This window comes from Betta splendens, chromosome 24 (assembly GCF_900634795.4).
Source record: "Betta splendens chromosome 24, fBetSpl5.4, whole genome shotgun sequence".
NCBI lineage: Eukaryota > Metazoa > Chordata > Actinopteri > Anabantiformes > Osphronemidae > Betta > Betta splendens.
In genome coordinates, this window is record NC_040901.2 from 3,293,664 (window position 1) to 3,319,530 (window position 25,867).

The window sequence follows — 25,867 nt, forward strand, 5'->3', positions numbered from 1 at the left end:
TTATTCCAAAAATCTTGGCGTGTCCTTGAATCTGTTGTAAGGTTTGGAAGTTTAAGTGCTTGATAAGCACTGAAACCTCTGAAGTCTCTAGAATTTAGCCAGCAGCGGCTGGCCACTGTGGGCCTCTGTTTTAAACATTAGCTGTGCCCAAATAAGGCCTGATATTAAGTCTACATGTTAACTAGTCAGCCATGTTTCACTGGACTGATTTCGCGAACTCTTTCGACATCAACTGAGGTCAGCTTGACATATTACATGAGCAGACGTTTTCCTAAGAACAAACAAACTCAACCAACTCTTGAACTCCAGTTAGTAACGCAGATATTAAAACAAACCCCTTCAACCTACAGCAGAAAGGCCACAGAAGAATGCTATGCTATTATGCACTAATATCATAATTTAATAACAGAGATATACTACAGAATTCTCCTACAAGATCTTCAGGCCCACAGCATGAATCTGGCCTCCCTGAGAGTTACAGTTAAGGGAAATTCTGAAAAATCAGCTGATAATGACTGCTGATGTTGTGGGAAGATTGTTTTCTACCAGACCTATTGTGGTGAAGGTCCACAATTTCAAACCACAGGAGCTGGTAAAGCTAAAGAGAATTGAGCAGTCAGGACTTTAATCAGGTTGAACAGCATCAGAATATGAAACACAGCTGTTGTTTCAGAAGAGCATGAGGTGTCAGGGAGTGCAGGGGACGCAGGGCCCAAATGCAGAGCGCAGACAGAACTGTAGTTTGAAGGTTGTGAATGAACAACGGTGGTCAGACAGGCACAGGTCGGTACAGGGTTTAGCAGGTGCAGTAGGCAGGGAGCAGGCAAGCGGAAGTCAGTTCATGGCTCACAACACAAGGCAGAGTCCAAAAACCAAAAGCAAAGCAGCAGGCAAAGCAAGGCAAGGTCAAGAGCCAGATCCAGAATCGGTACACAGTACTTAATGTACACGATATGAACCCTGGAGAACTCACACTCAGGTAACATGCTCAAACAATCTGGCAAATGGCTATGGCAACACATGGTTCTTAAATACAGGCTTGATTAGGAAACAGCTGAGACGTCACATGACTAAAATGTAGAGTTACGACTACACCAGCAGAAACTAAGCAGGAGGTTGTCAAAATACAGGATCTGTGACATCAGGAAGAACAACTCAGTCTGCACAAACTGTACAAACAGCTTACGAATGACAATGTGTGATAGCAGTGTGTATAATTCATAACGGCAGCCTCCTACACCACAAGTGCCCCTGTTTACGCAGCATTTATTATAATAAATGATTTGAGGTATTGTTATGTATGTAAAGAAGTTGTTTATTGCATATTTTACGTACATGATTGTATAAAAATGTATTTCTAAAAATCTGAATACGTTCATTTATGGAGGTTGTGTTATTTCACATCCGGTGGGTAAAAAAGTAAAAGTGTTTATTTATAAGTTATTTAAAAAGAAGAGAATGAACCACAGCATAACCAACCAGTTTCCTAAAATCTTTTTGATCATGAGATCTGGGTCATGACATTAACATAGATCAACTGGTCAAAAGACCAACCATGGCCCGGAACTTGGAGGAGCTGATTCACATTCCACCTGCAAAGGGACCAAACAGTCCAGGGGCCTGGACTGGTTGTAGAGATAGCACAAACCACTACATGCAACATCTACAGTATAACAAATATCCCCACAGAAAGCTACGAGGAACGCAGTCGAACACACTCTCCAGATCCATAAAACACATGTTGGGTGAACTCCCACAAACCTTCGAACACAAAGGAGAAGGTATGGAGCTGGTCTACTGTTCCACAGATGGGGAAAAAAAAACAGCTTGCCCCTCATGAATCCAAGATTGAAATGTTCGAGAGCCTAAAAGGTGTGATCTCCTAAACTCTCCTGTCCACAGCTTCCGTGATATTACAGAGGAGCAGGAGTGTCAACAAAAACTCACCCACGAAATTCAAAGAACTTGAGGTACTCAGATAGTGACTCTCATCCACCCCTGAAGAGTTTACCAGCCGCCTCGGAGACTTGGGTGATTCACATAACACAAACCACTACATGTAACATCTACAACAACGATAAGGACTAATACAAACTAGAAACTTTAATAACCAGCCACACAGGTGTACATAATCAGAATAATTACTCAAGTACTAAAGGTAGTGACATCATGATATAACAATGACAAACAAAAAAGTCCCCAGAATAAACAAAACATGAACACCTCCTGGAGGCGTGAAAGGCAACATGAACTGAAAGCCCCAATTTTTAAAAGTCCATCTCACCTTCTCATGCTGTTTTACTGATTATCTTATCCTCCTTATCATCCTGCTAGTCCACTTGGCTTCTAATCGAGTAGTCCTCGATTGCCATGATGTCTCGAATGCTTCCTACACCACCACAGGCTTATAGCCACCTTTAGTTTCAGTTCCACTCAGACAATATTTATTTCTCCTTTCAAACCACACAGGAACATGAGAAGAAAATTCAGTGACTAAGATAAAGTTAATGATGCTGTAGTTGAGTTGGAATTTCAAATTTAAAGGAAGGGTAACTGCTCCACCTAGAGGATTGTTGTGAGTTGTCATGAATGTAAACCACTGAAAGTGAACACGTAAAATTTAAATGTTTGATTCTATTAAGTACAGTTGTTACTTGCTAAATCTAAATTTGAAGACGAACCCATAGACACCTACTGTCACTCTACTGTAGTACAGTATGTGTGTTCACACAGTTGATTACTGGATGGCAGTTATAGTTATGCCGTTAAACAAGTACATTAATAATCCAAAATGGGTAGGTAAAGCAGAAACACATCTCAGTACACTACACTATACACTCATTCCCCAAAGCATGCACAACACTGACTTATTGACACCCCTCACTTCGATTAAACGTGTGTCAATGGAACCCAGTAAACATACAAGATTGTACGCATAACATGTGGCTGATGAACAGTAACTCAAATCTATTTACTAGGCAATAAAACAGCAAAGTTGATGGTATTATTATGTTTGAATTTAGCCCATTCAGACTATTGAAAGATGTTTAATGACTCATGACCAGCAGATGCTAAGTGATCTGTCACTGGCTGATCAAGAAGAGTTATGTTTATTAGATTCAATTGCTTAAAACTGGCCAGTATTTTACTGTTACATTAGAAAATAACATCTGTAACCACAGAAATGGTACCAAACTGTAAATTTTAGTTACATTAAAGCGCTGTTAATCTATAGTTAAATAATGGCAACTGCTGCCTATACTTTATTGTTTTTCAACAGGAAAAATGCTGTTTATTATTATTCCGTTTTCCTTGCAGTGATTTTTTTTAATATTAATCTATTTTTTTTTGTTCCCTCATTGTTCCACCTTGTTTGTATTGCATCCTGTGGGTCCTGCACTTGGGTTCTCCATCTTGTCTGTCTGTTTGGCCACTGTCTCTCCACTATAATAAGACCTATAGTCCGCAGTCCTAGTTAGGCAGTCTAGTCAGTTTGTCAGCCTTTATCATCCACCACTTTGTAAGTTTTGTAATAAATATGCAATAAAGGTAGGTTAGAAAGAAAAAGTAAAACAAGTCAAATATATGTGCATTGCTGCACCTTTATTTACATTTGAAAGACTTTACAGAACAATGTACTGTACTGTATATTTTTATACAAAATATATAAAATATTGTCTCATTATGACATGCCAAGTGCAGTAATTTATTATTTTACACAGTCACACTGGGAAGATGCATCACATAAGACAAGCATATATAAGAATATACAGTTTCTACACCAGTGTATTACTTGAAACTTCCCACATTCATTACTGAACATATTCTTTCCAAGGTTTTACCTCACTCAATACTGAGACTGCAGTGCATATAATATTTCATGTAGCAGATTTATATACATTTTCATAAATCTTGCATTGGTTTGATTTAACTAAACAAACTAAACATGAAGAGTAAACAATTTATTTCTAATATAAAACTTTACAATAACATTAACACAAAAATTATATTATGACATGATATTATTTGACATTTTAAAGAGCCTATTGTTGCTAATGTATGTGTTTGATTAAATCTCAATTTCTACAAAAAACATTTGTTTTTCCCAGGGATCTCCTAAAGAAATTAGTCGAAGAGAGAACCATAAAGGACGCTTTACAAATTGCCTTTGTATGGATTGCCATTAGTGACAAATTAGTCTTTGTACATTATTTATAAATTACTCTGGATGGTTCATAGTGTTTATTTATTTAATTAAACCAAACATTATTATTTTTTTAAATAAAACAATACAATTCCATGTGCAAAAGTTCACACAAATTATATATATTTTGTACTTCTGACCCCAGAAGTAGAGTAAAATATAAAACAATATACCATTACCTTTAGTACTCTGGTAATTGTAGGCAAAGCGTTTAGATGCATGTGCAGTTTACTGTACAAGCAGGCCTACAGTATATACTGGCACAAAACAGTGCAGGTGTAAAGTAATATTAAAACATTTGTTTAAAAAGAAAATAAAAGCCAAAAGATCAATAATGTTTGTTACATTAAGTGTAAAAATTCTGTGCTTCAATTGAACTGATTCACCTTTGAAAAGAGCAGCTGACTTCATAATTGTACTTTAATATTGGCATTCATAGTGGGAAACACAGTACACATTTTACACAATTCAATAATTCTGTTTGATGATTTATATGCAAAACTGTGAAACTTGACTTCTCTCCAAATGTGTAAAAACAAAACTAAAACACATTACAAAGTGATTGACACCTGTGACATGTAGGTAATGTAATCGGGTAAAAAAAGGGTTGTGTCATAGTGAGATCTAGATTTTAGGGACATGAGGCATTATAAGGCTGCTGGAGAATCCACAGTGTCCAATCTCTGGCTGCAATCACAATAAATGGCAATCAGGTGTATAACAGACATTCAAACATTACAGTAGGTGCAGTGCTGACACAAAGGGCAAAGCAGCATATGAAGTGAATCTGTATAGAGTAAAGTAACACCTTTATATTACCTAATCAAAATGAAACTAATAAATATGACTTATTTATTAGAATAGCACACCAATGGGAATCACAAAACCATGGGGAAATATGCAGTGTAGTGCAGGAGTTCAAAAAAGTAAACAACCATTTAAACATTAAAATCTGTACTTTGAGAAGAAACTAGAGTACCTGAAAGGTGCCCATGCAGACTGGACACAAATTGGTACTGTACTCAGCCAGATGTGGCCACCAGCTGTCAGGGGACAGTACTAACCACAACTTTAGTTTTATTTTATATACAAAGTGCAAATATTAAGTGACGTTTCAGTACATATTGTAAGATGTGTGTGGCAACAGGCATGTAACATTGGGAAGATTAGATGGCACGGAACAGTAGATAGCCGTGTTGGACATCTAACACTTTAGGATTTGCCTCCTTGAATAGACATTCTGTTTATTGAGAGCAGGCGTTTTAATGGTCTGAGAATCAGCTCAGGGAGGGGAAAGCAGGGAAATCTTGGGATTAAAAAAACTGTTTCCCTGCAAAATCTCCTGCAAGATGCCTGGATTCATAGTGTTGCATTGCATTTGCTGACAAAAGCTTTACTTAAAAGATAACAACTGAACTAAAATGAACTGAACTTCTTTACATCCACAAAAACCAAGAAATAACTGTAATCTTGAATCAAATACAGTAAATCACTAAACCACTCTGCCCACTGTCAAACAACAGCTTAGAGAGTTTTAGTTTTACTTAGTCAAAAACCAATTTGCTTATTTAGATCAATCAATTTGCTTGATTAAATATTAGTGCTGCATTCGATAAAATAAATCACAACATTATGAAAGTGATACATAGCATCAGATTTGAAAGAACAGGGATCACATGAATCTTATTTGCTAAACAGACACAACACATTTGCTATGTTAATGACACAAAACTTATTTTGAGGTTCCGCAGGCTTTTGTGCTTGGGCCAATACTTTTTTACAGTAATATAGGTAATATAATCAGGAAATACAAACACTATCATCATCTCTATCAAATCTTAAATCCTAAATAAATCTCTAGAACTACCTACTTTGTTTTGGAGTGATGCTATAATTTTAATCTGCTTATTGTTTCCTTTAGGCTGGGCTAGCGTAAATCGTAAATCATATAGGATGTCCTAACAGCTCTTTTAAAAGCCTCCAGTTAATTCAATGAATGTAATGTAGTCTCAAAGATTCAGTGTGCAATCAGTTAGTGGTCCAAATATTCTGCCTGTGTTCAACTACTGGTCTGTCCCCTCACTCTAACTGGACAAATGTCAGCCCACATTGAGCCTAGTTCTGTTGGAGGTTTCTTCCTCTATAATGAGGGAGTTTTTCCTCTCCACTATTGCTCTCAAAATGTGCATTAAAAATGTAAATTATTATTATTATTATTATTATTATTATTAGTAGTAGTAGTAGTAGTAGTAGTCGTAGTAGTAGTAGTACAGTATATTATAAATTGTTTTGTTCTTAAAGTCTTAAACGTTACCTTGCAAAGTGCTTTTAGATAACCTGAACCTAAACTGAACTGAATTGAAATTATTTACCGTGAAACTGAAAATGTTGCTATGCTATTAGCAGATTTAGTTTACTGGCCTAAGTACTTACTCAATTGTGCTTAAACTGTACTATATACTATATATTTTGCTCATACTGTACGGGTTTCCTGTAACTATACCACTGTAGCTACAGTAGAACATGATCATCTTAGCATTAACACTCCTCCTGTGCAGTAATACTGTAAGCACAGTACTGTATGGAAATTAATAATGTTATGTTCTGCATAATGTTAATAATATATACACAAGCAATTCCACTATTAGGTGCCTAGTTGGTCTTCAAATTATTCGTTGCCTAAAAATTATTGTTATTGTTCTTGAAATTAAAACTGAATATCCATTAACCGCTCTGCAATGATAAATAGTAATGTTCAGTAAAAGATCAATGTCATCATAATAACCTGTCACGCAACATCTTTCTGTACTGTATGCAGTTACAGTAATAGACCTGATGTGGTTGTGGCTTTTGAAATGTACTGTAAGCCACGGGGGTTCTAGTCATACAAATATAAACTGCACAAGCAGTTTCTACTCCTACATTGAGGTTGGGCGTTAGACCCACAAACTTAATTTGATTTATGTCATGTCAGTTTAATTGTCGTTTCAATTAATGGTGTAAAAATTTGTTCAAGAGTAATGCAACAATTAACACTACTTACTTTTCTACAGCATTTAGATTTACAAAAAGATGTAACTTGACCATACTTTGGAAATTTCTCTAGTTTGTAAACTTGAGTCCAAATGAATCACAAGAACATGCTCAAATAATACTTAACTACCGGTAATGTAATATGTATTAAACACTGTAACGGTAACTCTACAAATTAAGTAAAGAACTAGTGGGAAAATGTGTTTTCAGGCAAGAGCAGGTAGGAAGCTAGAGGAAACAACATAGAGCACAACACACAGAGCCAGTGTAGGTGTGAAAACAAGCAGAAATATTTAAATCGCTGCCAATAATAGTGAGGAGTAGAGGACATTATAAACATAACAACAAGCAGCGTGTGGCTGAGCACTCTAAGTGTAGGGCACAAAGGAACTAAAACAAGGCACAACGTCCAAGGCAGGAGTGATAAGAGGGTGGCCAAGTTAAAAGCTTCTATCTTACATCTCAATGTGAGCATCTCCGGCCGTCTGTTTGTTATTTACTGAGTTGGAAATTGTGTAGAATCTGCAGAAAGGACAAAAAAGGACAGGCATCAGAATCTCCTGTTGTTATTGTATAACAATGTATATAATAATGTTTATATATGTAACAAACTGGATCACAATCAAAATGGCAAACTGTTGCAAGACGAACTAACAAACCCAGTGATGACATAAAAAAGACATTAAAAAGAGACAAGGACTCAAACAAGGACTCCAACCGATAAATATTAAACAATAAGAAAACCAGGTAATCACATACAAATGATTATTATTATTATTATTATTATTATTATTATTATTATTATTATTATTATAAGGATTATTAACGCAAATACAGTACAGTTAATGAATCTAAGATGAAAAAGCACACACACACACACACACACACACACACACACACACACACACACACACACACACACATATATATATACTGTATATGCTGCAAGATAAGCAAAATTAATTTATTGCAGAATAATTAAAATGACAAAATCTTACAAAAAACATCCAAACAAGGTCAGAAAAGGTAAGACACTGGAATGCTAGCATGCACTAGACGAGGCTAAATTCAGAGATTACATCTCTATAGATTAATTCATGCCAGCCAAACAAACAATATTTTATTACCTTGACTTTCTAAAATGTCTGTGATTCTTCTGGAATTTAAAACAGGAGCATTTGGAGCAAGGGGTTTTCAGGTCCACCACCTGGTAGATTATGGGGTTGTACATTGCTGATGACTTGGCCAATAAGGTGGGAACAACAGACACAGGTATTGGAACAGAGTCCGGCTCTCCAAATGCAGACACCACTGACACCACTGCATAAGGAATCCAGGCTATCAAGAAGCCTGCACAGATCAGCATTGCTACCTGTATGATGACATAATATATTCACATAACAGTCTTTTTCAGTATATTAGCAGTATGTTTTTTCCTCACCCGCCTGCTCTTTAAACTCTCACCTACCTTTGTGAGTTTCATTTCGAGAATGTGGCTGTTTTTGATACGGGTGTCAAAGTGTGACACCTCCTTTGTCGAGGACTTGACCTTGCAGATGATCATGACATAGGAGAAAACAATAATGCCGGAGGGGAAGATGAGACAGAAGAACAGGATGGTCAAGACAAAGCTTTGGCCAGACACGGAGGCCTGCGCCAACCACCAGTCCAGTGTACAGGAAGTCCCAAAAGGCTCCGGGGCATAGTTCCCCCAACCAATTAATGGCATGGTGGCCCAGAATGCTGCATACATCCATACAAAGACCAGGTAAAAGAAGACATGATGGCGCTTTAACCATGTGCCTATGAGCAAACAAGAAGAGAAAAAGAATGATGGATGAAAGATGTTTTAGAACCTAATTCAGGCTTGTGTGCTCTTATAACTATACATCTGACCTTTGATTGGAAGTTTGGGTCAAATCATGTACATGCACAGTTAAAACATTTATGTCAGTTGCACGTCAATTACTGTAAAATCAATAATTTTCTATTTATAAATTGTGTCATGTAATAAAGAACCCGTGGAGGGTCTATTGTATAAATGTTTTTGAATTACTCAATCTGATAATTTGTCTAGTTCAAAATTCTAAAAACATATTTATGCAACATAAACCCTCCATTTTGCCTCTCGCCCGTAGACAGCTGGGATAGGCTCCAACACCCCCGCGACCCCACATGTGACTAAGCGGTAGGCAATGGAAACTCCATTTTGTTTTGGGTCTTCTTCAGACCTTTTACCTAGGGAGGCATCCAAATCAGACTGGCCAGAGCACTCAAAATGAAGGAGCAGCAGCTTTGTTTTGAGCTTGTGACAGAGACCATCACACTCTGAGAAAACTCTACTACTTGTGTCCAGGACCTTGACCTTTCTGTCATAACCGGATCGGGTACACCTACTGTCTCACATTCATCCCCACCGCATGCTGCTTATTGAGTGATCTGTTTGTCAATTTTACGTTTAATTCTTCCTTACCTCATGAACAAGAACCCAAGATGCTTGAACTCCTTAAAGCAGGGCCTCTAGGAAGAGGCCAACAAACATGGTCTCAGATTTGGGGTGCTGATTCTTGTCCCAGCTACTTTCTACTTGGCAGCAAAATCCCCAATACATAATATATGTCCTTGTCCAGAGAAGCCAACAGGACACATGGAATATCCTAATCCTAATCTAGAAATTTGGGGGACTCAGGATGGGTGTTATTCATACTGGTGCTTTACCACCAAGGAGGTACAGTAAGACCCACCGATGTGACTTTAACTTGGCTGATAAACATGTTCACTTTGCCTCTGCTTCCACAAGGGAGGTCTTCTGTTGGTGGAATTCATAGAGGTTGAGGTCAACAGCTCCCCACCTGCACTCCAAAAAGTGCATATAAGGACCTTTCCTTTTTCCTGAGGCACTGAACAGTTTACCAGAAAATCTTTCTGGCTGAACAACTACTACTCCTCCATGACCTCCCTAAACTCCTTCCCAGTCTAATTTCTTGCCTCCAGAATCGCATAGGCTGTGCTGCACTTGGCCAGTACCCACAAGTTACCTCATAAGTGCCACCAGCCAATCAGGCTCAACAGGACTCCTTTAACTTAATGGAATCCTCTCATTGTGGTGTCTACCACTGAGTTCTATGGTTGCCGACATCAGCGGCACTAATGATCTTACAGCCACAACTGCCAAGAGCTGCACTGACAGCTGCAGTGGAGAACGTGGCCCACTGAAATGCAATGTCTCCAGCTCCCCTCAGAATCTGGAAGACATAGTGTACAATCAAAGGTCAGATATCATGACCACAAAGTCATTCATCAGCCTCCAGCGCTGGCGCCATGTGCGCTGGTGGACACCCTTGGTCTTAATGAGTGCTTTATTTTGCAATGTCCAGCATGACCTAATGATCCTAATACAGCCTACTAGCATGTAGGCAAAAACAACAGTGAGAGACCTACAGTATCACCAAACTAAAGGCATAGGGAAACAACCCTCAATCCACTCACCGTCGTCAGCAGTGAGATGACTCAATTTAATTGCAACTTTAAAGAGAGTTATTTAATCATAGCTTATTGAGTTTTTACTCATAATGTTTAACTTCAACAACAATTTCACATTCCACAAACTACATACTGTACAGAGGTCAAGAGATCCTGACATACCATATCTGATGTGGCAGATCTTGAGGTATCGGTCCAGGCTGACCACAGTCATCGTGATGAGGCTCCCACAACCAAAGAAGAAGCCTGCCCAGCCGTAAAATTGGCAGCCTTTCCAGCCAAACAACCAACGGTGGTAAAAGCTAGATATTACAAAAAAGGGCTTTCCTGTCACTACAAAAATAAAGAAGCAGGAAAAGAATGGTGGGAAAGAAATTGGAAGAGTGTAAGAGACAGGAGAATAAATTCATTAAATGGGTAGAATAACACAGAATAATCAAGACATTTCTTCATCACAGAATCTTATCTTTGCTTACTGCATGTGTACATTGTCTAATACCTCAGACAGTAGCCTATTTGACTCAAAGTTAGGAATAACAAAAAGCAGGTTGGAAAAGACAGAAAACAAGCCAGTGAGAAAAAGGAGTGTTGAACTGCTAAAACAAAGTATTTCTTCATTAATTTGATTATTTTTTTACAATTTGTATTGTGTTTATTACCATGTCCGGTGATGGTTTCACAATACTAGGAATTTGCTTTTGTGAGTTGATGCATACATGGAAAAAAAAAGACATAAACCAAGTAACATATCTGTACTAGTAATAGATGTGTTTGTATGTTTTTTTTCTGTTTTCTGTCATGTTGCTGTTGTGAGGTGCAATTTCCCCGTTGTGGGACTAATAAATGCATTATTCTTAATTTTTGTTGTAAAGCAAGCTTAAAATTGTGGTCCTGAAAGTGTGGCGACTATGTTAGCTTTGATATTTTCAGCAATTTTCCCAGCCTCAACAGTCTTCAATTCACAAATTGACAAAGGGTCAATGAGCTCAGCACAAGGCTCTAGTTTACTTCTGGGTGCAATAAACCATGCCTACTGTCAGATGTGGGCTCTGTTCCTGAAGAGCGAGACCATGGCCATGAGCGGTGTGTCATGCTAGGGCCATGTCGCATAAAAGGGATAAACACCAGAATTGCTTGAGGCAACGTTGCATGACACACAATGAGCCAAAACTTTTCTTGGAATCACTCTAAACTCAATGGGTCACAAAGTTTCTCACATGCTTAGAGGCCTAATAGTGCTTACACATTCTGAGTCACAACAAACTGCAAACGTTTCTCCTTTGGGAACTAGTCTTCTCATGGGCTGCAGCCGGGTATTAGGGTTTATTTAACTGTAAAAGCACTGCCACCAAGCCAAGACTGTCACTTTCAGTGTCAGGATATGCGCTAATAAAAAAAAATTCACAAACTCTATATTCTGTATTTTTCAGCCATGTCACTGACTACAGTAGCATCCTGTGCAGTGTGTACACCGCCTCTGCAAATGTTGGGATAGTCTTCAGATGCACCAGGTCACACTGTAAGAGTTAGACAATACTCTTGCTTCAGTCAAGTATAGTTGGGTGGATGAGCACACTGGCAGAACAACCTCATCATTTTAGGATTTGAAGGGTCAAAAGTGTATATATTTATTTTAGTAATATCAGTAATAGGAAATATTCATAACGTTAATGTACATGTACAGTGTTTGACCTCTGTCGATCCACAGGGTATCAGTCCTCAATTACTCTGTGCACTTGTACAAATAAAACCAGAATATTTACACCTAAGTGTAGTCATAATACAACTACAATAAGTAGTCATTACTACAGTAATGTTTTTTGAAATAAGTGAAATAAGTTTATTAGTACATTATCATTATATTATGATTTCCACAAGGATTACGTGGAACACAGCATGTTTATTGCAAGGGCCACAAAAGAGCTTTGGGGGAATCAGGGATTATTAAGGATTACAGCAATAAGAATTACATAAAGTGTATGAATGAAAACCTACAGTTCATATACTGTACCATGTTTTCTGTAGACCACATCGCGTTTAGCATACTAGTTTTGTCAAATGCATATCAGTAAAATTACCTTAATAGTTTACTACAGAACACCATATTAGAGATAGTTTTTAGTTTAAAGATACTGTACAAAATGCTTTGGGTGAGCATGAAGCATGCACCTTTATCTACATCAGGGGTGTCCAGACTTTTTTCACCAAGGGCCATATGCGGTACAATACACAACCAGCTGGGCCACTCACCCGAGATGAAGTACAGTACATACAGTATTGCCTCACCTAGCTTATTTAAATAAACTAAATCAATCAGCCTACACCAAACCAACAACTTTCATTTTCAAAAAAGCTGCCTCTTCTTGACAGACCTGAAGGAGGTGGGGATAGAAAATAAATTATGTACTATATTTTAAGCTTGTTATGCAAATAAATTTGGATTTTTAAAAACATCAACTACTGTAATATTTGTTTAAAAATGTTATAAACATAGTATTAATTATTACAGTAAGTAATACGGCTTAATATATTTTGAACTCAGGAACACAGTTACACTCAGTAGGAACAATAAAGTTGTGCCTTGGCCTGCAGGATCGCTGGCAGGTCCGGAGTCAGTTTTGTGGTTGAGAGGCAAAGGACGTCACAGAGATGGTCGTTGGTCATTTTAGTTCTTAATCTGCTTTTGTTAAGGATCATCAGAGAATACTGAACGGAAGTTGACAAGAGCTTGATATTGTTCTCAATGGTAGAAAATCTTTGGCCTTTGGAAACAGATCTCATTTCAGACAATATCGGGAAGTGTGCAACATTAAAAGTGCGCAAAGGTGGCTCAAACACTCGGTGCTTCAGACTTTTCGTGAATTATGACTTGGTCTTTGTCTCATAGGTTTTTGTTGTCAGAAATATCAACTAGAAAGACAAGGTCTGCCAACCATAGAGGATCACTCATTTTGTGAAGAGGTCGGCCCTTTTCCTTTCTCAGAGTCTAACAGGTCGACCTCTGATTTCAGAGAATAAAACCACTGAGTGGACGTAGCCAGCGCATTTCTGAATGATAGCAGGTCCCAGTATTATAAGAAAGTTTGAAACTCTCGGTGGTAAAGTGCTTGTACTCAACTTACTGTATGTTTGCCTTTTCACAACTGTGTTCAGAGTGATTCTTGGTAGATTAATCAGTGCATTTTAACTGCCTCACCTCCTGGTGCACACCAAAGAGGCCATTCCTTTGTGCCTGTCATTGCTGGCGTTCCATCTGTCCCACTTACTGTAAGTCCTATCTTGTCAACTGCATGTGACAGCTTCAAAAATGTCTCTCTTGTGTTTCTTTGGTGTTGTCATTTTCAGTGCATGTGACTAATTTTGATTTGTAGAGGAACTGCTTTGATCAACTCAGTAGCTCCACCTAGAGTGGCGATGAAAGCCTGTACGCAGTTCAGTGTTGCACTGTATACTCAAAATGTGATTTATTTGTGTTGTATGCAGCTAGTTAGTCAATTTTGATGTAAATTTAAAAGTATTCTTCCTGAATATTATTGATATAACAACTTAAATCATAAACATAATAAAAAATATGTTATTAAATACCTGATATTCCAAAATCAAAGATGGCCAGATTAACAGTCATAAGCTCTGGAGGCCTCAACTTGGTTTTACGTTTGATGGACATATAAATGACGTATCCATTTCCAGTTGCAGAGAGTAATCCTGTGAGAAAGAGAAACGACAATTACAAATAAGCTTTGATGCACTTAGGGTACTCAATTGGCTAGTACATTTCTGCAATACACGATTGACAAATATCAAAATAAGTTTCCCCCACTAATACTTATATATTTTATATATTCCAGGCTTTAAGGGAGATGCTGCACCAAATGTCCAAAATTAAAGCATTTTAGCATTTCCAGCAGCCCAAGGAGGTTTTCAAGCTTGTTCTACCAGCAATTTGCTCTTTTCTATTTCAGTTTTTAAAATTAAATTTCAAGATGTTTTGTTGTTTGTTGATATTATTAAAAATATTTAATATATTGTATTACAGTACACTGGAACAAGAACATTTTTTTAAAATTATTATAATCATTTTACAGTTTCACATGCAAATTCATTTTGTGAAATTCACTATACTATAAATATATAAAAAGTATAAAGAAAAAAGCAGCTTGTTATCCTTCTAAGCTGTTGTGAATTGTACAGTAGATTATACTGTAGGCGACACCAATTGGCAGCAATAAATTCATCCCATCAAACCGTCAGCGGACAGCTGACAGGGGATGAGAATATAAAAATAGATGTAAAGAATATTCATTTCTAACGCAGAAAAGACTTAATCTCAACATTCAGATAAACGTGTGGGAGAAAAGCAAAGAAAATTCTGTTATTGCCCAAATCTCACAGAAACCCAGAAACATCTGGTTTTCTGGTCTCATACTCTCTGGTCTCATACTCTGTGCATATATATATATATATATATATATATATATATATATATATATATATTTTTTTTTTTTTTTTTTTTTTGGGGGGGGGGGGGGGGACTTTAACAACAAACAAACAAATAACAAATATTAACCCTTTAGTCATAAATCTGCTGCTTTCTCAGCTGCTTCCCATTCAGCCCTTTTGATCAGCACAAACATTCTTTTCCCTCTTGAATAACCTCAATTCATTCAAATTATTTATGAGGCCAGTTCAAGTAACTTGGCAAATTAAATTAATAATCAATACAATGAGCACACTGTTCCTCCCCTCATTTCCATGCACTCATATGATGCACTGTACCAGTTTAAAAAAAAAAAAAACTAAAACAGAAAAATGCTGTACGACCAGATCTTGTCTCATATAGCCCTCGTGGGAAAATTAACTAAATTCAAAACCACACAAATTCAGTAAAATTTATGGGAAATAATATGCAAATATTTCACATATAGATGTGTTTGCACTTTGAGTCCTAATCATTTCTTGTATTTGTCCTGTATTTTTAACAACTATCCTGAAGGGAAACATCCCTGAAATAGAAGTGGCTTAGCACTATGTTTGCTTTCCAGTATACAGTACATGGCAGCACATCAAGCCCACTGCAGTTGCTTTCTTTTCAAGTGTCCCTTTACTTTTCTGTGGTCACAGAGGTCTTGTTTAGCTGCTGGTACAGTATACAAATTTGATTGCATGCACTTCACGTGCAAATCAAGCGTGTGTGTGTCACAAACAATTAGGTTTACTGTACCAAATAATTTTAATTATATTATGCATATAAATTCTACACCACATCAGGGTGGTTTCAAACCACTTCTAGTTGCTATTTTATGTTCCTGTTGATCAGGAACTTCATTGTAAGAAGGCATAGTTCACTGTCCATAAAATTTAAATTGGATTCAGGCCTGGTGACTGATTTAGCAATTGCAGAACTGAAGACATGTCTCCAGTTGAATTACCAACATAAGCTAGATCTGAAGCATGTGGCTGAACCTAAATATTTATTAAAAATTATTATGCACATTGTAAAGGAACAATATTTGCCTACCTTAGCTTTGTTGTTTGACAAACTCTGACAAATTTGAAAAACGTTTTACTTAATAAAATAAGCTAAGATGTTTGAAAATGATTGTGATTTACAGTTTGTATTGTATTGTGCGTGCATTTACATTAGTATGTGTATTCAAAAGGCTCTTGTGTAAAATTGCCACAGTTGCAAGCTTTTCTTTTTGGTCTGTAACCACTGGCAGCTATACTTCCTGTCTGGTTTTATTTTGAAGCTCCATTAGCTCTTTACTGAAGAGCTGCAGTTGACCCATCTGCTAAATCGATTTCACTTCTTGTTTCTTTCCCATTCTTCAGCATATAAGCCTCCTTCGGCCATTCAGATTGTTCAGATTCAAATGTTTATCTCTCTCTCTAAATCTTAGCCCAACCAACAAAGTTTACTAAGACTAACGATTTAAACATTTTTGTAGAAGCTACATTTATTTTGCTATCATAAAGGCAGGGTGTGGAAATAGAAAATAGCCTAATTCTGAATATGGCCAATAAGAGGATGTGCAAACATCCAATGCAATTATTTTAGTTTATAGTTTACCTAAAAAATTTCAGTTTCTTATTGTACAGGTTAGGTCACATTAAAGGTTATTTTAACCAGGAGCGGGTCTCCTTTATATTCAGCGTTTGTCCTGTTTACTTATAGAGTAAACTGGTGGACATTAAAAAATAATATCTTGCTCATTATCAGTCAGATGTAAACTGCCAAATGTCGCACTTACTATACACATGTTTGCACCATACTTTAACCACCAATTTTTATGTAACCTTTTGCTCTTTAGTTCTTTTATGTGAACAATAGGTGCTATTTTTCATTTGACTAATGATCCTCCCAGATATTTAGCACTTCCTGCAAAACACCATCTGGAAATTTAATCTAACCAGGACGAACTAAAAGACTGATGTATTCCTACTTATTTCTGATTTCAGTGTACAAGAAGCAGTTCAAGTGTTTATTCTGGTCCACATATTGTTGGTAATCACTTTCACTATGCTTCTTAGAACACTAGATAGCTGATTGCATGAACACTTGGGTGAAAAGAACATACACAATAACAATTAAATTAAAAAAGAAACTAACCTATGATGCAGATGTAAAAACCTGCTACTATATCCGCCTCTCTGGACAGTTTTGAAGCAAAAGGGTCATCATGGAGGAGATAATGGGGAATGTATGAGTGGGTCTTTGTCACATTTTCCATCATTGCCTTCAGTGTCCTGCAAAGTGGAGAAAAATACTGATACACTGAAATCGTTTCCACACAAAGAAACACACATATAGATGTTAGAAAAGAAAGACGCTGTGCATCAAATACAGTACAGTAGCTTAAGGAACACTGGATTTGGAAACACACATAGCATACATCCTGTTCATACATATCTGTTCTTCTCTGCTTCTGGAATTGAGGGCAGCAACAGATAAAATTTTAATTTCAATGTAAAATAAAAAAATGTTAAATGACCTGTTACAACAATCCTGTTTTAATTTAAGAATGTGTATATGTCATTTTCAGTTCAGAACTTTGTAACTTTTTAATGTAAACATTCTCACTCATAGTCAGGTGTACAAGTAAATTTGCAATGTGAAGCCTCACAGATTAGATTTGTTTCACCTGCACATCCCAGACATACATCGATTGGATTTAGATCTGTTTTGTGGCAGTACACACTGTTTTTCTGCTGAAAGAGGTCATAGCTATCAGAATATCATTTCCATGAAAGGGTGTACAGTATGTGGTATGTTTGCAGCAATGCACAATTATGCAATTATGCAGCAACAACTGCGATGCACTGTGTATCAGAAGTGGAGTTAACTTCTCAATTAAAGCTACATTAGCTCGTCTGAGCGGTCGGAACACACACAACACAAGAGCTCCAGTTGTGCAGATGTTCCAGTGCAGTTGTTTAGCATCACAACTGGCCCTTGTCAAACTCATTGAAATCACTGCACTGCACTGCTTCCTCCTTCTAATGTATCAAGATTGAAGACGAACTGTTCACTTGCTGCCAAATATGTCTTACCCACCCACGGATGCAATGATGATGAGGCAATCAGTATGATTTACTAATATTTAATAACAGCTTTTTAAAATAATATACCTGACTGGTATATACTGTATTAATGTTCAGGTCAATTTTACATTATTTTTTCAACCCCATTGTTTGTTTTTCAGTGTCTTGTCCAGCAGCAACAAATTTGTTATATATTCAATGTGCCCTTTAGTAAAATATAGCTTTACCTCTTCTGATTAAGTAGTTACTTATCAACAACACTAAATTTGTTAACGCATATGAAACAGTGGCATCCATGGATTACAAAAACAAGACCTTTTTTTAGAATGATATGTTATCTCTAGTATTTACAGTAGCATTACAGTCACATACTACAAATATATATTACTACATACTACACACACTTTCCCCAGCCTGACCGTCACGTGCTGAGCGTTCAGAAGCACAGTTCCTTCTTTACTGCCACAGAACATGGTGTCATGTGTAGACTCACACAGTGTGTCCAGATGCTTAAATTAGTACCTGGGTTCCTCTCATGGGAAATACTTTGATGCATTGATCAGTAACACAACATACATCCATGGCAACAAAACCCACACCTGTAAACACAGCTTGGTTGGCCAACCAGGTTACTCACAGAGCTCTTACAACAACTGACCTAGGACCGAGGGGAGTTATGTTACCACGATTCTGCTGCTCCATAACAGGAAATATCGTGGCCAAAAAAAACAACTGCTCTAGTGTTAGAACACAATACTTTTCTTTAATTTTTCATTAAAATTCCCTAAAATTATTTCACAATTGAATGGCTAAGACTAAAAACCTGTAAAAATTATTATAAAAACCGAATTGTAAATATTTTGTGTGTACATTGTCATGTATACAAGGCCCATCCATAACCATTGGATTCAGGCCTGAATCCTCCACCAACAACAATAATAATAATAATAATGAGGAGGAGGAGGGGGGGGGGGGGGGGGGGGGGGGGGGGGGGGTGATAAGAAGAAGAATTACGTTTGTAATAATTAATAATGAGTAATTCTTCCTGTCAAATCTAGCACCTAGGGGCTACCTGACGACAGATGCGTAAATATAAAATTCATTACTTGAAACTGTATTAAATCATCCTTAGATTTAGTAGACAAAAATGAAGAAAACTGAAAACTTACTTGCTCAAAAGTTGCCGTAAAAATCATCATTATATCGCCATCAATCATATCGTCATTACAGGGCGATATGAGGTCAGAAAAAAATCGTTTTGTGCGAAACTACATTAAATAAATCTCGTGCGTAGAATATGTCCTAACCTTACGCAAATGTAAAACACGAGAACGGCGTGAGGCTTAAGTTTATCACTCACCTTTAAATAGTCGGTCAGTAGTTATTCCTCCGAACGTAGTAGTTTTATTCCCATAAACAGATTGTTTGCGGTTCTGATGCTGAATAGACGGAGTTTGTAAATTATTCCAGTGGTTCAGCCGCACCGTCGCTGGAGGTTCACGTGTAGATCATCCGCTTTCAGTCCTCAACGATCTCATTATATACTCTCAGACACTGTCAAGCTGGTCGTACATACAACAACAACTTCCCGTAACCTTTTTCAAAATAAAACTCACCTTCCTGATTATCTCATTTGGAATTATGACTCATCACTACAAAGACTCAAACACACATCTCTAAATATGCCTTTCTGGCTTTCAGTTTAGAGGGTTTATTTTATAGCTCCTCTTCAATCATCTACACTAACACTGTTAATCAGCCTGATGTGGCCTGTCTTCCTGTACAATGTGGAAAAGAATTGAAAGATGTTGTGTCTGTGCATTTATGTCTTGACCATAGCCTCTCTGTTTAGGAGCTATTGCACTTTGTTGATGGATTGCAGCAGAGGCAGATTTAAGCCCTAAGAAGGACAATGGGCAATAATTAAATGGTTTCAATGAAACTATAACAGAAAAACTAACCCCAGTAAGCAAGGCTAAAGGGCCCTATATAACCTTACTCTTCACATACTCTGGAACGGCACTGGCACCACTGAGTGTCTGAACAAGTGGAATATTGTCTTCCGTTATTAATGTGGGTCAACTGCTACATAGAGGGAAAACATTAGGATCACATCCTGTGATCTTAGTTTTGGTCATGGTGTCTTGTGTGCACAAAAGCTCATCTTGTTTAAGTTTTTGCTGCAGTTGGGTTCACAATTTTCCTATAAACAGCACTACTGTATGTTGGCTGTGGGAGTCTGGAGTTTGTCACTAAGATGCTGTATATTTTTAGGTTAGTAGTCCCAGCTGGTTTCACTAAGCCTTCTTTTTGCAGGTAAAGCAAGAATAACTCAAATAAATTTTAAAAAAGCCTCAATGTGAAGATAAGGACATACGGTAAGATAAGGCAGACCAATGAGCATTCCATAAAGTTAGGCTGCATGAACAGCATTAAAACTAATTATAAAACAAGCCTGTCATAAAGCTTTATAGATGAAACCGTTATAGTATGGTCATGAGACCAAATTAATTAGTTGGGTTCAGAAGGGGCTCAGCATGGTTGTTGTGCACACGGCCTGAAGTGCCCCTTTAGAATTAAACAAGAGTCTAAAAAATATATCTGTCTGCAGTTTGTTAGTCATTGCACCAAACGTCCACCATTTTGTCATTGATCTGGACCAAATTAACTAAACATTTTAGATGCTTGCACAATACTATTGTCTTTTCGATCTTCATTATTACCTGGATTGATTATTGGCTGTTGCTGGCATTTCCACCGAGGATTTGGCTTTGTTTATCTACGGATAAACTGCAGTAATGATCTGCTGTGTATCGGTGTTGTGCTTTGTGGGACTTTAGGACTTTACAAATATCTTGTGCTTTGTGGAACTGTATATGTATTTATCATCTAATTTGGGGAACTAGGTATTTATGTATGTACTTTGAGAGACTTTGACTTTTGTTTATATTATGTCTTGGTGGATGTTGGTATTATGTTTATTATTGTGACCTGCCCATGTTTGTCACTCTCTGAAGCTTCTCCACTACAGTCACATGAATGATATGTGTCTACTTTTAGTTACAAATAATTAATTCTTCTGTAGCATAGAGATTAGAGTCATTATCGACAAGTGTCGATTTTTGTTAACAAGTCAGAGAATGGCTGAGGAGGTCTAACTGTCATCCACCAATCATAGGATCAGCAGTTCAATTTCTGGCTTTTCTGGGGAATGTGCCAAAGTGTCCTTGGGCAAGACACAGGACCCCAAGTTGCCCCCAAAGTGTGTGTGTGTGTGTGTAAGGGTGAATGAGATGTAGTGTTAAAAGCACTTTGAGTGAGTGCAAGACCATTTGCCTGAAACCAGTGACGATGCTGTATGACGATGTTTGCATGCATCTATTTCTGGGAGTTTCATTTTTTGGCTGTACTTCAGTCCCATTACCGTTCCACAGAGCATCTTACAGGAGTCATAACCTGTTAATTCACAAGAGATGGCGATCCATCATGGATGAAAGCATTTGACTCTTTTCACCATCACAGAACCGTTTCCACACCTTAGTCATTTTGTCCTGCAGTAACACCTTTAATGGAGCCTTTTAGAAGTTCAGTTTTAGGTCATGGCCTGGCCTCATGCTTAAAAAAGAAAATGAAAAAATAGCCATTGCTTATCCAACTACTATTGATTATAGATACTGTAATACTACATTGGTGAATGCAAACACTATTCATCTTGAAAATAGTAGGAGTAGCTCCAGCCATTTTTCCCTCATTTTTAATTACCTGTCTAATCAGCTAATCACACTGACCGGTGCTTTTCACTGGACCCCTGGATCCAGGATTTTGCCACATGTCTCAAGAAAAAGAGATTAATTCACTTGTAGATTCATACAAATTATTGTAATGATGTATGACATAACATAAGAGAGAACATAACTGACTGTAGGTGTAGCAAACCCCCTTCTGGATTGATGACATGCCTGAAAAAAGAAACCTAAACACATTTGGTAATTACTGTAACACAAAGGCCCTGCACTTTATTATTATCATGTACAGTTTCAACTCATCATCATTCTCTAGAGGATGTAACGTTTCGAAAAAAGCATTGTTAAGCAGAAGCCAAACATCAATAACATGGTTGATTGCCCTGTGATTATTATAACATGAACCATAACCATAACATTGTTTCTGAGACATTCCTGCATATTTCAGACAGACCATGTCAAGCCACAGTTTGTGAAGTGTTACAACAGCGTGGCTTCGTCGTGCCTGCAGTCGAATCCTGTCGTTCACTGGCAACGTGTCAGCATTTTGAACAGTAAATATGTTGTCATTGTGGCAGATTAAGGTGGGTATTGGTCCAAAGGTCAAAAAGTTTAGAATGGGGTTTGTATTACTGTATCTTAAGCTCATAAAAACATTAGTTCAAATAAATCATTTTAACACAAACTCTGAGCAGACAATAAAAAATGCTAAAATGATTTAGCTTTGAACAAAGAACAACAAATATAAAGTGTTCAATTAGCTGACCGTGAATAAATAATGAACCTTTGCAGCAGCTAAAAGTGCAAATGTGCATTAGTTCCAGAAAAGGTTTAACTGCAATTGACTAAAATGTGGTTTCTTTCAGACACGTTTACGAACTATATAGAAGAGTGTAGTTATAACATTCCTCATACACTGATGTCCAAAGTTAGTGTGAGAAATAAAAGGAAAAGAGTATGTGACAGTAAATAAAGATATTTATTTTTTTGAAAGAATCTCAGCTCATGCAAGGATACAGCTCTTGTAAACAAAATCACTTGAAAATATGTTATAAATGTGCACAGATTTCTTTCTTTGTGTCAAACTCTGGAATGTACAATATAAGGAAGTTAAGCCGTATTACAGATTTTACACATTAAGACCTGTCACCTAAACTGCAAGGCCCCACTTTCCCAAATAAGGAGTAATGTTTTGCCCATCCATTTATTGTTAAAGAGCTATGTGCTAAAAAGAGGTTCAACTGACATCAGGCATCGATATACCACATGAGTGTCATGCTCGTACAGGTTAGCTATATGTGTCAACTTGGTGAAAGCGGAGTAGAGTACAAAATGTGCAGATGCTGTTTGTGAGCAGACGCCAGAAAACACAGAATCAAGCCTGAGGATGTTTCCAACGTAAAGGTATGCTTTAAGACATTTGTGAGATAGCTAGAATACATTTTGCAAAAAATAAAAATTCAAAATAGTAACCAGCATTTGTATTTGCGGTACACAGTAGTAGAAACAGTAAGACACAGAACATTTAACTTAAACCCAGCTATGACCAACACTCCAACCTACTTTGTGCTGCTCCCTGGGTCTTGATAGCAATTCAAAATCAGCTTCTTTTTTTTTTAACATGGAAAAAACTGGTACTCACAGCTCAGGGCTGCAGGTTACAGGATAAATGACACTGTACCATACATTCTGTGCTGATGAAAATGCCTTTGGGAGGGAAAAAAAACCAAATACATTTGCAACTAAGCTTTTTAGTATAATTCTGTTTTCTGTTTAAAGCCCTTACATGTATATGTGACTATTTTATGAACTAAATTATTTGACAAATTATACAAAAACATTAACATCCTTATGTGTAAAATAGCTTTAAAGTTTCCAACAGTTAGAATGGTATTAACATCACCATCTCTCCTTTGATCTAGTGTGTCGTTCCAGTTAGCTTAACTTGTGTATCTGGAATGTAAAAAGGAAATGAAGAAAAACTGACAAGTCTGATAGATATGATACGAATATAACAGCTCATGAGTGCTGTGCAGGCTATTGGGTGCTGTGGGGGCCGATTAAAAACACTTCATTGGTTGTTTCTGCATCTAGCTGCTGCATTATTTGCAGACTTAACCGTCTAAATCTTTGTGAACATTCCAAGTGAAAACAATAGTTTGACAAAAATATTAGTGACCAGCATAGAAAAGGCCCTGGATATAGTACGTAACTTATCAGTAGATTTTAAAAATAGAGATATACAATGTCATGCTAAAGATTTTTGAGACACCGTCATCATACATTTAAGATCCCAATACAAACAATTAATAGAAATTTGTCTTTAAACAGGCACAGTAGTGTTACCCTGGATAGTAATGCTAGAAAACAAAAGCAAAAACAAAAATAATAATAATAAAATTAAAAAAAACAAAACAAAACAAAAACAAAACAGAGCACTCTGAAGGACTACTGCCTTTGGAGTAAGTATTGCTGACAAATATAAAAGAGAAAATTTATATTTATGTAACGATTCAAATATGTTAACTAAAATTAAACATTTTATTTTTATTTTTTTAAATCAATTATAAAAAAGAAAAATAAGGAAAATGATGTAAGGAACACAAGCACCCCCGCTTTATACAAAGTCAGTAGTATTAAGAGGGAACCTCCTCCCTGAGGAGTTTAAGGAATGCCAGAGTGAAGGGAAGACTTACAAGTACAAAACAGTAGTTTGAAGTAAGGCTTCAGATTTTTTTAGTTGGCAAAATAAAACAAAGAAACATATACATCTGTAATTTAATTACATCTAGCTTGAAAAAAAATATATATGTGCAAAATGTAAATCTTACAAAGATGGGGGAAAGTTTATTTTTGTAGATCACTGACAAAGGATTGTGCTTAAGGTGGTTCACCCGTTTCCCCACCTTCTCTCCATGCTGTTGGACTATCCATCCGTCACTGCCCCGGCACTCTCTGGTTGGTCGACAGGCCAGCAGCTGACCTTGAGGCTTGCTTTTGATTAGAGCGTGAACTTCACGTCAAGTTGACTGTACGCTTTAGCTTTTCTATCTCCATCTGAAATACAAACGAATAAACAATCAAAAAAAAAAAAATCCTGAGTAAGGACACCACTTTGCCACTACACTAATTCTTTAAAGATAATATTAGCATGTGCCAAAAACAACATCAACATCAAGAGGGCTAAAAGTAAAAAACACGAATGGACTGGACCAGTTCCTTACTGGAACTTCAAATCACACTTTCATAACTCAAAAAAAGATCACAAAAATTTTCTAAACTTATGCAACTTACTGCATAGTGACTTCTTACTTCACTTTTTACTTACATTATAAAAGTATACAATATTTGCAGCATTAATTAATTCAGTGATGAGGAGGTCTGAAAATGAGTTCATTTTCACTTTTTAAATGTTTGTCTCTACAGTCAGTTTTTCACAGTTGTTAGGATTCTAAGGACTATTGTGTGTGCGTATACACACACACACACACACACACACACACACACACACACACACACACAGGTGCTGGTCATATAATTAGAATATGATCAAAAGGTTTATTGATTTTACCAACTCCATTAAAAACATTAAACTTGAACATTATACTAATTCATTACACATAGACTGATATAATCATCGCAGTTAAAAGAAATAAACATTTGAAATATATGCGACAACTAATGAAAACCCTAAGTTTAGTATCTCAGAAACCTAGATTAATATTAAATACTAATACAAAAATATTTTTGGAAATCTTGGCCAACTGAAAAAGTAAAAAGTATGAGCATGTACATCACTCAGTACTTAGTTGTGGCGTGCCATGGAGTCCATCAGTCTGTGGGACTGCTCAGATGTAGAGCC

At 36.9% G+C, this 25,867-nt stretch overlaps 2 protein-coding genes across 3 annotated transcripts in view; both read right to left on the bottom strand.

Moving 5' to 3' along the window:
- Positions 1–3,584: 3,584 nt before the first annotated feature.
- On the bottom strand, positions 3,585–19,757 carry opn5 (opsin 5). 2 transcript variants are annotated; one of them, XM_055506569.1, is made up of 8 exons: positions 19,623–19,757; positions 17,331–17,467; positions 14,306–14,425; positions 10,883–11,053; positions 8,702–9,040; positions 8,365–8,605; positions 7,697–7,759; positions 3,585–4,891 (listed from the first exon to the last, which is right to left on the bottom strand). In XM_055506569.1, exons 2-8 carry the CDS (start codon positions 17,452–17,454, stop codon positions 4,852–4,854), a joined length of 1,098 nt encoding a protein of 365 aa, XP_055362544.1. In that variant the 5' UTR covers positions 17,455–17,467; positions 19,623–19,757; the 3' UTR covers positions 3,585–4,851. The 2 variants fall into 2 exon arrangements, with proteins under 2 accessions (XP_055362544.1, XP_055362545.1); XM_055506570.1 differs by lacking the exon at positions 10,883–11,053.
- Positions 19,758–22,965: 3,208 nt separating this feature from the next.
- Positions 22,966–25,867, bottom strand: part of cd2ap (CD2-associated protein) — a 29,095-nt gene continuing 26,193 nt past the window's right edge. Inside the window, exon 20 of the mRNA XM_029141102.3 lies at positions 22,966–25,062. Within this exon, the coding sequence (XP_028996935.1) occupies positions 25,021–25,062 (42 nt within the window). The 3' untranslated portion in view covers positions 22,966–25,020. The remainder of the gene's footprint in view (positions 25,063–25,867) is intronic.

Bases quoted from the DNA above. Each gene is read 5' to 3' on its own strand.
- opn5 (XM_055506569.1), bottom strand. From the start codon at position 17,454: ATGATGGAAAATGTGACAAAGACCCACTCATACATTCCCCATTATCTC. The intron at 8,606-8,701 runs GTGAGAGTTTAA...TCATACAGGTAG, and splicing joins AATGAAACTCACAAAGGTAG to CAATGCTGATCTGTGCAGGC. The intron at 4,892-7,696 runs GTAAGATAGAAG...TTGTGATTGCAG, and splicing joins GGAGATGCTCACATTGAGAT to CCAGAGATTGGACACTGTGG.